At 40.6% G+C, this 16,415-nt stretch overlaps 1 protein-coding gene across 13 annotated transcripts in view; it reads right to left on the reverse strand.

Moving 5' to 3' along the window:
* The window catches only part of lrch3 (leucine-rich repeats and calponin homology (CH) domain containing 3), a 137,024-nt gene extending 130,650 nt beyond the window's left edge, over positions 1-6,374 (reverse strand). For all 13 annotated transcript variants that reach the window (XR_013886332.1, XM_080185778.1, XM_080185774.1 and 10 more), the window contains exon 1: positions 6,105-6,374. Coding sequence is in view for 12 of the 13 variants with exons in the window: in XM_080185778.1 (XP_080041904.1) it covers positions 6,105-6,372 (268 nt within the window). In the remaining variant the exon portion in view is untranslated. The remainder of the gene's footprint in view (positions 1-6,104) is intronic.
* Between the last annotated feature and the right edge of the window lie 10,041 nt (positions 6,375-16,415).

Raw genomic sequence — 16,415 nt, forward strand, 5'->3', positions numbered from 1 at the left:
GGAATTCAGCTTATATGAAAACTTTGAGATGTAGTGAGTTATATAAATGTAATTACACAAAAACTTCAGACAATAGTTACTGAAAAAAGACCTGTATTTCAAAATTCATAAATGCACATTTTCAGATTTTAAACTGATAAACATTTGGTTTGATAAATGAAAGCACATAGCTTTAAAGGGAACATGGCTCTTTGTCGAGCAACTAGCAAAGACCTTTGGCAACATTTTCCACAAACATGGGGTCAGCTATCACTGATCCAAAACTACATTTCATTATCTCTTCTAACTTGTGCTTTTCTCTGCTGTTTTATTACCTGTTGACATCTGGTCGTAAGGCCGCTAAACAATTCAAAAACTGAAGCCATCATTTTCAGCCCTGGCACTATTATTCCTGTTCATAGCCTTTTTTAGCTGTTAGTCCTCCGACATCTCCAATTAAAATTCACATGTTTACATCCTCTGCGTAGTTTCATCCGTCCCTCTCCCAGGAGCTATGCTTTGCTCTAGTTTGATGTACATGTCCCATCTCCTTTATTCCATTGTTGGTAGTTATGTACATGCTTTGTCGTTCCATTTCTAAACTTCTCTGCCTCTTCACCCCCTCGAAAGCTGTCCTTCAAGCCCACCTCTCAGAGCAAAGTAACCCCTCCCAATAACATTTTTTGGTGTCCACTTTTTGCAGGCTACCATCTTTTGAAGCAGGATTTTTCCAACATTTTAAATATGGATTCTTATTCTCAACTTCCTTTACACATCCTTCTGATGGCATAAAAGAGATGTCTAGGAAATTCAAATCAAACTGTACTGATGATCAAGAATATTAAAACTAAACAAATTCAGAATTATTAGGCACAATATTCCCCAATACATTAAAGTAGCAAACTCACATTGAAATTATTCTAAAAATGAGTAGCGCTAAAGGAAGTTTGCAAGTCAGTGTCATGCCATATAAACAATTGGAAAGTTCATGGTACTGGATGGATAGCAGGCAAATTTAATAAACTCAATTGTTACAGGTAATCAAGTGCACTGTCATAATGTTTAAGTGGAACATTTAGACCTTCAAGCTTTTTCTGCCATTCAATGAGATCATGGCAATTCTGTGGACCAGCTCTACCTGCTTTTGCCCCATACCCCCCAAAAACCTTTAATTAGCTAAAATCTATTAATCACAGATTTAAAATTAACTGACCTACTATGAATTATCATTTGAGGAAGAGCACAAACTTATACCACCCTTTGTGTTTATAAGTGCTTCCTCACATCGTTTCTGATAAATCTACCTTTAACCTTTGGCTATGTTCCCTTGCTCCCCAGCCAGCTGAAATAATTTCTGACTATCTCGATTCTTGAATTTTCAGACAATTTTGATCAGTAATTACCAGTTCTGTTAATTTTGAAAACTGCCCAAATTACCCACTCAATCTCTAAATTCCTATCTCTTCATAATTTAATCCCCGCAGTGAAATTTACACTGTATTCCATTCAGACCAATATATGCTTCCTATATATAGTTAACCAAGGCTTTGTAAAGCTGATGCATGACTTCAACTCCTTGTATTCAACTGCTCTCAATATATAGACTGCATTTCACTTGCCTTTTTGATTTCTTTCTGCACTTACCCATGATACTTTTATGAAACACTAAATATCCTTAGATCTACTATTTCTAGCTCTTTATCACTTAGCAAATACTTCTATCTATTCTTTATAGATCCAAAGTGAATGATTTTTATATTATACTTCCACCTACATTCATTTTTATTAAATTTGTTTGGTTGGGCCAGCATTTATTGTTCACCCCTAACTGCTCTTGAAGTAAGTGGCTTGTGAGAATTTACGAGTCAACCAATTGCAGTGGAATTTGAGTCACATGTAGGACAGACAGGTTTTTTTTGCCCTAAGGAACAATAGTGAACCACATTTTCTTCAACAATCAATATTTTTTTCAATAATCATTAGACTTTTAATTCAAGATTTTTCTTGGAATTCAAATTTCACTGTCTGCCTTGGTGAGATTCGAACCCCAGAGCTTTGCCCCGGGGTTATCCATTGTTACAATGCTGACTACCCTTACAACACCAATAAACATAAGAACATAAGAAATAGGATCATGTGTAGGCCTCGAGCCTGCCCCACCATTCAATAAGATCATGGCTGATCTGATAGTGGTTTAGTTCCAACTACCCGCCTGCTCCCCATAACCCTTAATTCCCTTATTGGTCAGAAATCTATCTGCCTGTGACTTCAACACATTGAACAAGGTAGCCTCCACTGCTTCAATGGGCAGAGAATTCCAAAGATTCACTACCCTCTGGGAGAAGAAGTTCTTCCTCAACTCTGCTCTAAATTGACTCCCCCTTACTTTGAGACTGTGCCCTCTAGGTCTTGTTTCCTTTAAGTGGAAATAATCTCTCTGCTTCTACCCTGTCTAGCCCCTTCATTATCTTATACGTCTCTGTAAGATCTCCCCTCAGCTTTCTAAACTCCAACAAGTACAGGCCCAATTTACTCAATCTCTCATAAGCTAACCCCCTCATCTCCGGAATCAACCTGATAAACCTTCTCTGTACTCCCTCCAAGGCCAACATATCCTTTCACAAATAAGGGGACCAAAATTGCACACAGTAATCTAGTTGCGACCTCATCAGTATCTTGTACAACTGCAGCAAGACCTCCCTGCTTTTATATTCCATCCCCCTCGCAATAAAGGCCAACATTCCATTTGACTTCTTGATCACCTGCTGCACCTGCAAACTGAGTTTTTGCGATTCATGCACAAAGACCCCCAGGTTCCTCTGCACAGTAGCATGTTGTAATTTTTCACCATTTAAATAATAGTCCATTTTGCTATTATTCCTTCTAAAGTGGATAACCTCACACTTGCCAACGTTATACTCCATGCACCAGAGCCTGGCCCACTCACTTAGCCTATCCCCATGCTTAGACTATCCAAATCTCTCTGCAGACTTTCCACGTCCTGCACGCAATTTGCTTTCCCACTCATCTTTGTGTCATCCGAAAACTTTGTTGCCCTACACTTGGTCCCCTCCTCCAGATCGTCTATGTATATGGTAAACAGTTGAGGCCCCAGCACCGAGCCCTGCGGCATGGCAGTAGTCACCAACTGCCAACTGCCTTCGCAAAAGCGCCCATTTATTCCAGCTCTCTGCTTCCTGTTAGATAGCCAATTCTTAATCCACGCCAACACTTTACCCCCAACTCCGTGTACCTTAATCTTATGCACTTATAATCTGAATCTTGTCTTATTAATCAAACATAAACTTGATTAATAATAATTACTCAAATCATCATCTAAGTAATCAAAGCTGAAAAACTGAGGAATCAAAGCAGACATGTTTGGAATGCCAGTATGTCAGTTAACTTTCTACCCAATATCCCTACACCCTCTCTCCTTCTGTTCAGCAAAATCCTAACCAAGTCAATAATTTTCCTTCAATTGCATGAGCTTCACCTTTAGCGAACAGTTTCTTATGAAGGACTTTCCCAAATACCTCTGGGTGTTCACACAAATGATGTGGGTATGCCGGCGTTGGACTGGCGTAAACACAGTAAAAAGTCTGACAACACCAGGTTTTAGTCCAACCTATTTATTTGATAATATTCTCACAAGCTTTCGGGGTTAGCCCCTTCGTCAGGTGAATGGAGAGTTCTGGCCTCAGACACAGCATATAACATTCAAGGTCAATGACATTACTTCAGCCACCTCTTCAAAACGTTCAATCAGCTTCATCAAACATGAACCACCCTTTACACTCTTTGCTGAAAATTTAAGGTGTTGTCGCTCGATCCTTAATTATAGATTCCAACAATAGATGTTAGACAAACTTGTCTATAATTTCACAGTTCCCCCTGCTCATTTGTCCTAAATGGCAGACCGACATTGCTGAATCAAAAGAATTTGACAAAATTATAGTTCAGGCCACTGCAATATTCTCACTGACTTAAATCCTGGGGTGAAAACCACTGGATTTTGGAGATGACACTCTTTCACAACATTTTTTTTTCCATTACTGTTATTCTGCTTATGTTTATTTTGCTGAATCCCTGATTCAATATTTGTTTTTTTTGGGAAGACTGGCATGCTATCCCTCTTTTCTTCTACAGTAAATACTGACGCAAAGTAATTACACGTATTGCCACACCCCTGCCAATTTCTTTATTTTAATTTACAAAGAGTTGTAACACAACAGACTATTTGACCTACTGATCCATGCTATTTCTCCACAGAGCAATCCAGTAAATCCCATCTCCCCACACTATCTCTGTAGCCCTCAAGCACCTATTTAATTTCCTTTTGAAATTATTGATTGTACTATATCACATTTATCAATTTTCAACAAGTCCACAATGCTCCTGACCAGCCTTTTTTCCCTAACATAAGCGTTTGTGGTGATTTTGACATCCCTCGTAAGTTTATTTTTATAATTTATTTTTGTAGTTCTTTCTATCAGCTTTCTCAGTCATTGGGAAATGTACTTTCTCTTTTGCATTTGAGGTTTTTTTAGTTTTTTTTGTCATCGATGGCTATTTTGGATAAAGAAAACTCTTGTACTTCATGCACATAAACAGGTTCTGATCATGTTAAAAATCTTTTCTGATACCTTCCTCCAACCTCCTGTCAATTTACCTATTAACAGATTTACTCAATTACTGTAGGCAGTCTGCCTCTTACAAGTTTAGCTCATAAAAGTTTGCACCTTTATTTGTAATGCCTTCATCTGGATCACCACAGAAATGTGGATAGGAATGTGGAATTTCTAAAGAGCTTTAAAAATACTAGGATCACATTTAATAACACCGACAATGACTGACTTGTTTATTGTACTGTACTGATGTGTCATAGAATCCCACTAGTGCAGCAAGAGGCCACTCAGCTCTTCAAGCCTTAACCAACAACAGAGGCCCTGTCCCCATAACCCAGATATATACCCTTTTAATCCCCCGGACACTAAGGGACATGACCAATCCACCTAACCCATGTATCTCTGGACTGTGGGAAGAAACCAGTGCAAACCCACAAAGACACAGGGAGAGCATGCAAAGTCCACACAGTCACGTGAAGCTGGAATTGAACCCAGGTCTCTGACACTATGAGGCAGCAGTGCTAACCGCACCACTGTGAGAAAATTTTCATAAAAATTACTAATCACAACTGTCTGAAAATTCAGGAATTCTGTGGTCTGCTCAGGGTAACTGGGAGTATGGGTTCAATGGCCCAATCCATTCCTGTGCAATTTAACTTCCAACAATCTGAGTTGTATAGTAAAAATAATTGGAGGAGTCAGACAAGATACGAAATACAACAGATAGTTGGAACTACATCACACCAGTCCAAAACGAACAACAGATAATTCAACATCTTAACAATTTACAAAGAATATATTGAGTTATGTCCACGTTTTCAGGTGAGAGGGGAAAGATTTAAAAGGGACCAGAGGGGCAACAGTGGATGGCACATGTATGGAATGAGCTGCCATAGAGATGGGTACAATTATAACATTTAGAAGACATTTGGACTGATGCATGGATAGGGAAGGTTTAGAGGGATATGGGCCAAACGCAGGCAAACGAGGTTAGTTCAGTTAAGGAAACCTGATAGGCATGGACGAGCTAGGTAAAGGGTGCGCGGTATATCTCTATGGCTTTATGAGCTGGATCAACATTTTGCGCTCTTCCGTGGTGATCCTGAACAATGAATCTGAGCCTTGCACTGTGGTGTTAGATATGAAGGGAATCGGATGCAAAGTATGTTATCAAAATTATATTTTATCATAAGTTAACATAATTGAAACTTTTTTTTCAAATTACACAGGCGGGAGCAACAGGAGGGGAAAGAATTCCTTCATCACTGACCAGTGAGGGAAGTTGGGACCCTTTCTTTGGGAATACTCAGGTCCCCCGCGCGTGCACTCGGGTCCCCCGCTCGGTCGCGAGCACGTGCCCGTGCAGACGCACGCGCCCCTCTGTTTGAACGGTTCGGATTACATCGTTCCAAAAAAATTCAGTTGGAAGCCACAGCGATCCGCGAGCTCCCGCCGCCCCGGCACAGCAGCGTGTCCCGCCTGCCTGCTCTCACTCACCCGCCTGCGTGGTGTCCGTCAGGTCCTGATTCGCCGCGCTCCTCGGGAACTCCTTCAGTTTCCTCCCGCTTAAGTTCAACACTCCGGTCCCTGCAGCCTCCTCCAGCGCTCTCTCCAAACTCCTGTTCCAGGGCACGTGAGCCGATCCCGAACCGTTGTGACTGCCGTTCCCACCGCCGCCGCAGCCGCCACCGCCGAATCCGTTTAATCCGACGCCGCTACCTGCGATCCCGAGCTGACACTCCGACATCAACATCGCAGCCGCCATTACCGCTCCTCGGTCAGCACTGCGCAGGTGCCAGCAGCCGCTTAGACCGCGCGTGCGCGCTGGACGGCATGGTTTGACCTGTCACTTGTGAGAGAAGTGGACGATGAGGTGCCAGATAGTGGGGAAGCAAGATGTTTGATTTAAAAAAGAACACAACTTCCACTATTCATGCCTTGTGATTAATTTTGGCAAACACAGTAAGAAGTCTCACAACACCAGGTTAAAGTCTTTATTAATTGGTCTTTAACCTGGTGTTGTGAAACTTGTGAAACATTTGTGAAACTTCTTAGTGTGTTTACCTCAGTCCAACAATGGTATCTCCACATCATTAATTTTGGTAGTCAGGTATCCAATTCTGAAATTCTAGTCAGAATTGAAGGTGGCACAATGGTTAGCACTGCTGCCTCACAGCTCCAGGGACCTGGGTTTGATTCCCAGCTTGGGTCACTGTGGAGTTTGCACGTTCTCCCCATGTCGGTGTGTGTTTCCTCCCATAGTCCAAAGGTGTGCAGGATTAGGTTGATAGGCTATGCTAAGTTGCCCCTTAGTGTCCTGGGATGCGTAGCCTAGTGGGATTAGTGGGGTAAATGTGTGGGGTTACAGGAATAGGGCCTGGGTGGGATTGTTGTCGGTGCAGACTCGATGGGCTGAATGGCCCCTCCCTGCACTGTAGGGATTCTATAGGTTCAGAAGGAACAGGGGACATTTGTGCATAATACTAGAAAATGGCAGGGTAGGTTGAGAAAGTGGTTAATGTAGCATACGATTTCCTGGGCTTCATAAATATGGGAATAGAGTACAAAAGCAAGGAAGTCATGATGAGCTTTCATAAAACAGTGGTTCCTCCTCAACTAGAGTAATGTCTCCATTTCTGGATGCCTTGAAGAAGGGTGTGAAGCCATTACCAAAGGTGCAAAACAGATTCACAAAAACTGTTTCAGGGATGAGGAACTTAAATTATGTGCTTTTGTTGGTGAAGTTGGGGGGGCATGGGGGATGAAGATTATGAGATTTGGTAGTGGTGTTTAAAATTATAAGGAGTCTGTAAATAAAGAGAAAGTGTTCCAGAACCAGAAGACACCAACATAAGGTGATTGGCAAAAGAAGCATTGGTGACATGAAGAAGACCATTTTTATGCAAGAATCCAGAATTCAATGCATGACTGTGGTGGAGGCCAACTCAATTAAAGTCTTCAAAACAGAATTGATAATTCCATGAAGAGACAACATTTTCAGATATGTAAGGAAAAGGTAGGGGAGTGGGAGGAGGCGAGTTGCTCTAGCAGAGAGCCAGTATGGACATGACAGACCAAATGGTCTCCTTTTGTGCTTTAATCATTTTGTGTTGAAAGTTGGACACTCAATTGTGTATTTTGTAATGCGTCAGAAAATTTGGAGGAGAAAGCAGATGGAAGAAGATGGGTGGGATGATGGCTAGTTGCCTCAGCACGAGTGACTTGGGTTCGATTCTGGCCTTAGATGATTCCAGTCTAATGTGCGTGCCGAGTTCCTTCTGCAAGCACATCAAATCTTTCTGAGCATCAGGATTTGCAAGTTTCACACCTTTAAAAAATAACTCTGCTTTTCTTTCTTATAACAAGAGTGAATAACCTCACTCTTTCCCACATCATTCCAAATATGTCACCTTGTTGCCCACTCACTTAACCTATCTATATCTCCTTTGTGCCTGTGTGTGTCCTTCTCACAACTTGCATTTCCACCTAACTTTGCATTGTCAATAAACCAGTACTCAAATAAATACAGTGCTGGAAAAACTCAGCAGCAGATCTGGAAGCAATGACAGAGCTAACCCGAAGAGCAATGATCTTTATTGTTAAGGAAGAGAGTTTGTTAGTAATAAGGTACAAGTTTATATTTTAAATTTAACTTTGTGTTTCTGTATTTGTCTGCTAAGGGTTATAGCTTCAGTTGGGTTAAGTTTTAGTTTCACTTTAAACTTTGCCTGCACTGTACTGAGTTTTATGATATAAAAGCAATTACATGATTCAAAAAAAAACTAAAAGCTGTTGCTTAGCAACAAGAGATCCACACCGTGACAACAAGTATTGTTTTAGAACCAGGTGACCCAGAAGCACCCAATTCCACAGGCATTGTCAGTAGAGGCAGGACAATACAGAGGAACAGAAATAAAGTCCCAGGAGCTAAAGAATAAAGTCACAGAAACCAGGGAATTAAAAAGAACAAAAATTTGGGAAAAGGGTTCTGTTCATTGAAGTCAAAGGAGAGAGAGGGGCTCTGAGGTGAAAGACAAGGCTACACCTTGAAGACCTGGAGACATCGGATAGCAAAAAGCCAGCTATCTGGGGGTAATCAAAACGTTTGTGACACCTTAATACAGTCAGTGACGCAGTAGTTCTGTTGGCATGACTGGGTATCTGAGAGATTACACAGAAGCTTGAATACATATAGTGAACCAAAGCAGAGCAATACTGAAAGGAGATTGAAACCCTGGAATGGATCCTTGGTGAAGAGAAAGTTGTTTGGGACAAGATTCCGAGGCATATTTTTCAAGAGTGGAGATTGGAAGACTTATTGTGGAAGACAGAACTCCAAAGAGATCAGTTGGCTCACAGTGACAAGCATCTGGGGAGGAGAATTGAGAAATCCACAAAAGTTCCATTGGGTGGCATCTATCATGTGGTTTCAAGGTATGGGGTGTCTGATCACATTTTGCCTATTTGTTTACATGGACTCTATGCTTGCTGAGAACATTAGAGGGCAACATGGTAGCACAGTGGTCAGCACTGTTGCCTCACAGTGCCAGGCTTCCAGGTTCGATTCCTGGCTTGGGTCACTGTCTGTGTGGAGTTTGCACATTCTCCCCACGTTTGTGTCAGTTTTCTCCGGGTGCTTTTGTTTTCTCCCACAGTCCAAAGGTGTGTGGGTTAAGTTGAATAGCTATGCTGAATTAGTCTCAGGGGGACTAGTTAGGCTAAAAGGGCATTGGCCCTGGGTGGGATTGTGCTCGGTGCCGACCCGATGAGCTAAATGGCCTCCTTCTGCACTGGAGGATTTTATGATTCTGAATACAAGATCAATTTTGTAACTTTGATTATCCATACAAATCTGTATATATCTGTAAAGATATAGTTGGGGTGAATGAATAATGTATTATAATTAATCTTTTATCATTGAATACATTTTTTAAGGTTCATTGGCAATCCTGTGACTCTGTTCACCATGTCTTTAAACAAAAAATAAAAGGTAATCTATCAAATCAGATTCTATCCTGGGATCTGACGTGTCCAGTTGTATCAGCTGTGATCATAATAATAGCAAAGTCAACAAAATACTTCAAGAAAAATATACCAACTAATATGATAATATCATTAAAGCAGTAATTTTCACCATATCTAAAGACTGCTGCTGACAAGTGCAAGGGTAGGAGTCTAATTACCTTTTCTCCATTAAAGTAATCCAGCACCATTTCCTTTGATTCCTTACTTGGACAAAGGATATTCAAATAGAGTAGACAAATTTATAAAGTTAACCATTCCCAGGACGATGCATAAAACCTGAAGTAATAGCATTCAGTTTGAGTATGGCACCTGTGCCCAAAGCTCCATTTCTTAAACTGCACTCTCCTGTGTTGAGAGTAATTTCTGGATAATCTCGGCAAATCAAACTGTGCTGCATACCTTATCACCATCAGGCATGGCATATGTATAACACATCACAGTCTGTGTAGCAGCTTGTTAGAATAGCACATATTTGGACTTAACAGTGCCCACATTACACAGATAACAGGTTTCTTTCTACACAGAGTAAAAAGAAGCAAGTTTAAATTAGTGTGATACACTTTGCCGTCATCCTGATAGATGATTCAGTAGATTCAACATTTATAACAACCCAAACTATACAAAAGATAGTAAAACTTTGGAGCTGTGACTGATCACTCAAAAATGTAGGAAAGCCAGACTAATAAGAGGCCAATATTTTTTTCCACACACAAACTCTTAAGAGCCTGCAAAATTTGCTAGATGCAGTTTGGGGGAAAATGGGAAATTATCCACTTTAGTAGAATAGAAAAGCAGAATATTATTTAAATAGAGAGACAAGACATAACACCTTTGGACAGAGGGATTTGAGTATTCTCATACAAGTCCAGCAAGTAATTAGGAAGGCAAATAAAACATTGGTCTTTATTGCAAGGTGGAATGGAGAGTAAATGTAGAACAGTCTTGCTGCAACTACACAGGGCATTGGCAAGACCACATCTTTCAATTTATTTATTATGGCACAAGTAGGCTTACATTAACACTGCAATAAAGTTACTATGAAAATCCCCTAGTTGCCACACTGTGGCATCTGTCCAGGTCACAGAGAGAATTTAGGATGGTCAATGCACCTAACCAGCTCATCTTTTGGTCTGCTTATTTAAGGAAGGATAGAATTGAAAGCAATCTGGAAAAGGTTCAGTTGATTCCAGGAATGAAGGAATCATCCTTTGAGGAAAGATTGACTAAGTTGGGACTATAATCATTGGCATTTACAAGAATGAGAGGTGATTGATTATATTGATACATAGAATTCTGAAAGAGGCTCGACAGGATAAATGCTAAAAGGATGTTTTCTCTCTTGGGGCATATAGTTTGACTTTCTTTTCTGAGATCATTAATATTTGGAATTCCCTTTCTGGAAAAGTGTGGAGGCTATCATTGAGGATATTTATCGCTGTCCTTGAGTATATTTAAGGCCAAGGTAGACAGATTTTTGAACAATAGAGGAGACAAGGACTATGGGAAGTAAGGGGTTGTTGGGGGGTGGTAGAGAGGGGAGTTGAGGCCAAAAATCACATCGGTCATGATTTTTTTCTATATCCTGCTATATCTGATATCCTTAGGTCAGTGCTAGAGACTATCGAGCCTTGAGGCCCAATTTAATTGTTGCAGCTCCATGATTATGCACAATTTTAGTCCCTACCAGGAAAAAAAACCAAGGAAGGCATTTGACTTATCTCAATTTCTTTAACATAGAACATAGAACATTACAGCGCAGAACAGGCCCTTCGGCCCACAATGTTGCGCCGACCAGTTTTTCTAAAAAAAAACACTGACCCACTAATCTAAACCAATCCCTTTTCGTCCATAAACCTATCCACAGATAGGTTTATCTGATAGGTTTATCACAACATGTTTAAGCATCCAGTTGTTTCTCAAGGAGTCCATCAGAAAGTCCAATTGTTTGATCTATATAGTACTTCCTGCAATTAGTTCTTTGTATTTCAGAAACCAGCAATGAGCTAAATACAAGTGTGGTCTGACCAGAGCACTGTACAACTTCCTCCAACTTATATTTTGGTTAAATGATTCAGTATTACATTGACAATGTTGATTGCAACTCCATATTGTTCAGTTTATAAAGATTCAGGTGTCTCTGAAGTTCTTTATTTTGTTGCTGATGAAATGGATGGGCAGGAAAAATGGACCATGATGTGGGAGAATGTGAATTTGTCCACTTTGGCATCATACTATTTAAATGGAGACTGCAGAGCTCAGGTATGGAGGGATCTGGGTGTCCTGCTAGATGAATGACAAACAGCTAGTATGCAGATACAGCAAGTGATTAGTTAGCCAAATGGAATGTTGTCATTTGTTGTAAAATGAATGGTATATAAAAGGATGTTTTGCTATAGTTGTACAAGATACAAGTTTCATTTTCCTTATTTAAGAAAGAATATAAACTGCTGATGCATTAAGAGAAAGGTTACTTGATCAGTAGCTGGGACTGAGAAAGTCTGAGAAAGACAGGCTGGGGCTGTATCCATTAGCATTTAGAAGAACGAGATGTGATTTTATTGAAACACAAGATCCTGATCAATACTTGACAGGATGAAAGGATGTTTCCCCTTGTGGAAGAGACCAGAACTGTTTAAAAATGAGGGCTCTTCCATTTAAGATGGAAGAAAGAAATTTTTCTCTTCGCAGGTCCTGGGACTTGGGAACTCTCTTGCCCAGTGAAGGCGATTAATATTGTTAAGGTGGGGTGGATTGACTTGGGAGTAGCGTGGAACGTGGAGTTGAGGCCACAATCAGATCAGCAGTGATGTTAGTGAATGTTGAAGCAGGGTCAAAGGGCTGAATGGATACTCCTGTTGTTAATTTAGCTGTTCATATTTCAACACTAATCTATAAATGGCGCAATACTTTACATTTTGCCACATTTAAGCTGCCAATGTTTTACTTTATTTGACGCATTGTAATTCTTCAATTCCAGTCTCCTCCTAATTTGGCATCGTTTGCAAACTTGATGAACTGAGTTTGCAAATCCAAACTCTCCATTCACCTGACGAAGGGACTAACCCCGAAAGCTTGTGAGTCTATTATCAAATAAATCGGCTGGACTAAAACCTGGTGTTGTCGGACTTTTTACTTTGCAAATCCAAGCCATTGATAATAGGTAGCACTGTTCCTCATAGCAGCAGGGATCACAGTTCAATTCTGGCCTTGGGTGACTGTAGAGTTTACATCTCCTCCTCATATCTGTGTGGGTTTTCTAAGTGCTTCAGTTTCCTCCCACAGTCCAAATGTGCAACGGTTAGATGCATTAGTAATGGTAAATGCATTGGTGGGGTTACAAGGATAGAGCAGGGGTTGCCTGGTTAAGATGCTCTTTTGGAGAATTGTGCAGACAAAGTGGCCTCCTTCTGCACTGTGGTAATACACTTTGGTAGGACAAACAGCAACATCTTTATCTTTGAAAACTGAGTAGAGTAGAAGAGCAGAGATCTAGGGATACTATAAACAAATCAGAGGTTTGTTGGAGATCTTTAAAATTGAGTGGGTTGGACAACATAGATGTTGCTTCAACTTATGTAAGAACCTAAAACTAGGATGCACGAATAGAAATATTAATACATTCAATCAGAAATTAAATCTGAGTCTTTATAGCACAGAAGGAGCCCATTCAGCCTCTGCGCAGAATTAGAATGTTTAACTCAAACATAGCAAGTGGTTGAGTCAAATAGCTATGATGTTTTTCTAAAACAAACATCAGTGCATGAAAGAATAGTTAGAAAGATATATTGTAAAGCTGAGATGAAGCATATGGAATGGGAGCAAATTCCCAGAGTATAAACAGGAAAGTTAAACTGAATTACCTGTTTCTGCATATATATTCTGTGATTCTATACAAGGCAAGTGAAAAAGCTCACCAATATGCCACTTGGATATTTAGAAACACTGCCAGAATGCAAATACTTCAGATCTGAAAATGCTTTTCTTATGTGTTTTTTTTGCATATTTCACCATGTGCACTTGTGGTATGCAAATTACAGCTGTATATAATTTGTCCTAAAGCCTACACTCTCCAATCAAGTTCCTGCTCTTGCCACAGCACTGAAATGGCTCTAGTTAAAGTCAGCAATTACACTGATTGGCATCAGTCTTCGTTCTTCTTGAACTGTTCAGTAGTCTTTAACACGCTTAACCACACCACTCTCCTCCATCTATCCTCTCTTGTACAATTGCATACACCTGCCTCCCCATGTTTCAATTTTACGTATCTCAGTCAGACAATCTGCCACAATGATCATTCTTCCTGCCATCAAATGATTATCTCTGGAGTCCTCAAAGGAACTATCATTGGCCCTCTATCTACATACTGACCCGTGATAACAATTATCTGAAAACAGTGTCAGTTTCCAAATTGACACTTAAACAGCCTATCTCACCATTCTCAAACTCTCCACTGCCTTGATTATCAAACTGCTTGTCCAACACTGAGCTTGGACAAACCAAAACATCTTTCAATTAAACACTGGATATATGATGTCACACCTTTAGCACCCACTTCAGCCAATTCAACGGTAGGCAGAGTAACATTCAGTAGCTGAGTGCATTGGACGCAAGGATCCAGACCCCAGCATCTACCTGGCTGTAGTACCCAAGACCTCACTTTCTTGGAACTGTTCCATGTACAGATACTGTAAATAGCATCTGTCTCAATATAGAGAATTGCCCACATATGTCCTGTCCGCACAAAGCAACACAAATTCAACCCAGTCTTCTCCCAACAGCAAAATAACAGGGAATTGTTAACAATGGATTAAGTAATCTAACCTTCATTTGTTTTGCTACATGTGAAACAGTATATTTAGTTTTGGTCACCTCATGCGGAACTAGCATTAAATCCTAGGAGGTACTACATTTTACTTAGTTGTCAACCTCTGGAATAAATTGCAAATGCAGTGTGAACAGATTTACTTGAAGCATTCAAGGAGCTAACTTGCTGTGTGACAAATCTCTACATACAGGTGGTGGTTTTACTATCACGTGTTACGTCAGTCACGTACTATCTTCTCTTGGAGCAAGTTTAATTCTATCACAGTATTGACATCAAAACATACAAGAGGTCACTCCGCTCATTAAGCCTGCTCCACCATTCAATAAGATCATGGTTAATCAGATTGTAATCTCAACACCACATTCCTTTCTATTTAACTGATAACCTTTTGCCCCCTTACTTATCAAGGATTATTTGGCCCTGCCTTAAAAATGTTCAAAGAATGCTTCCAGCACCTTTTGAGAAAGTGTTCCTAAAACTCATGACTTAAAAAAACCTTTTCAGCTGTCTTAAACAGACAACTCATTTAAACTTCAGATTTAAATTTTCCCCAGAAAACACCCTTTCTATATCTACTGTCAAAACCCTCCAGGATCTTATATTTCAAGGTTATCATCATCATTATTCTGTTTGGTTGAGGCCCTCAATCTACTATTTTCACAACAATTAGTTAGCTCTGTACTCCTGTTGCAACAGACAGGAGTGGAACCACAAGCTACAAAATCAGCACAGGTGAAAAATGTCAGTTGGATTTGAAAGAAAAGACATAAGAACATAAGAAATAGGAGCAGGAGGCGGCCATCTAGCCCTTCAAGCCTGCCCCGCCATTCAATAAGATCATGGCTGATCTGTCGTGGCTCAGTTCCACTTTCCCGCCCTCTCCCCATAACCCTTAATCCCCTCGCTTATCAAAAACCCATCAACCCGCGTCTTAAAAATATTTAGCGAGGCAGCCTCCACCACTTCAATGGGCAGAGAATTCCAGAGATTCACCACCCTTTGAGTGAAGAAGTTCCTCCTCAACTCCATTCTAAACCGCCCCCCCTTTATCTTGAGGCTGTGCCCCCTAGTCCTACTGTCTTTTTTGAGCGGGAAGAGTCTCTTCACCTCTATCCTATCCATCCCATTCATCATCTTATACGTCTCAATGAGATCTCCCCTCATTCTTCTAAACTCTAACGAGTACAAGCCTAGTTTATTCAGCCTCTCCTCATAGCTCAACCCCCTCAACTCCGGTATGAGCCTAGTAAACCTCCTCTGCACTCCCTCCAAGGCCAAAATATCTTTGCGCAGGTGCGGCGCCCAAAACTGCACACAGTACTCCAGCTGCGGCCTCACCAATGCCCTATACAGCTGCAGCAAGACCTCCCTACTTTTACATTCAATCCCCCTCGCTATGAAGGCCAGCATCCCATTCGCCTTCCTGACCACCTGCTGCACAGCCCATTTTGATTTCAACATTCTCATCCATGTTTTCAAATCCACCAACAGCCTTCAGTGATCCCATTTGAGCTCTCTCATCAGACCTTTAACTGAGCTTGTATTCCTTTTACTTGTTGTATGGTCTCAATTTCATCAATCTTTCAATTTTTCAATTACCAAATCCTTGCTTTCTGGAATTGCAGCATCCAGACTCTGATTTGTTGTTTTTTTTGCTACTTCAGAAGAGGTCATCCATCTCCTTTTGTCCCAATTCTGGTTCATTGTCTCTCCCTCAATCAACACAAGAGGCACTGTTCTGCACAAGACATACACTATTGTTGCATTTTGGAAGGTGTCTCCATTCTCTACTTGAATGGCAGGAACACACACGGAATGTTTTCTCTGCGTGGAAAATACATTGGTACCATTGCCACAACTTCTGGTATATATGTTTCACTCCACATCTGAATTTGCATATAATTATGCACCTGGACTCGAGTCCATTTTTGTAAAAAATTTTACATATAGCACACAAC

This window comes from Carcharhinus amblyrhynchos, chromosome 3 (genome assembly GCF_965287045.1).
Source record: "Carcharhinus amblyrhynchos chromosome 3, sCarAmb.v2.hapA, whole genome shotgun sequence".
In the NCBI taxonomy this organism is placed as follows: domain Eukaryota; kingdom Metazoa; phylum Chordata; class Chondrichthyes; order Carcharhiniformes; family Carcharhinidae; genus Carcharhinus; species Carcharhinus amblyrhynchos.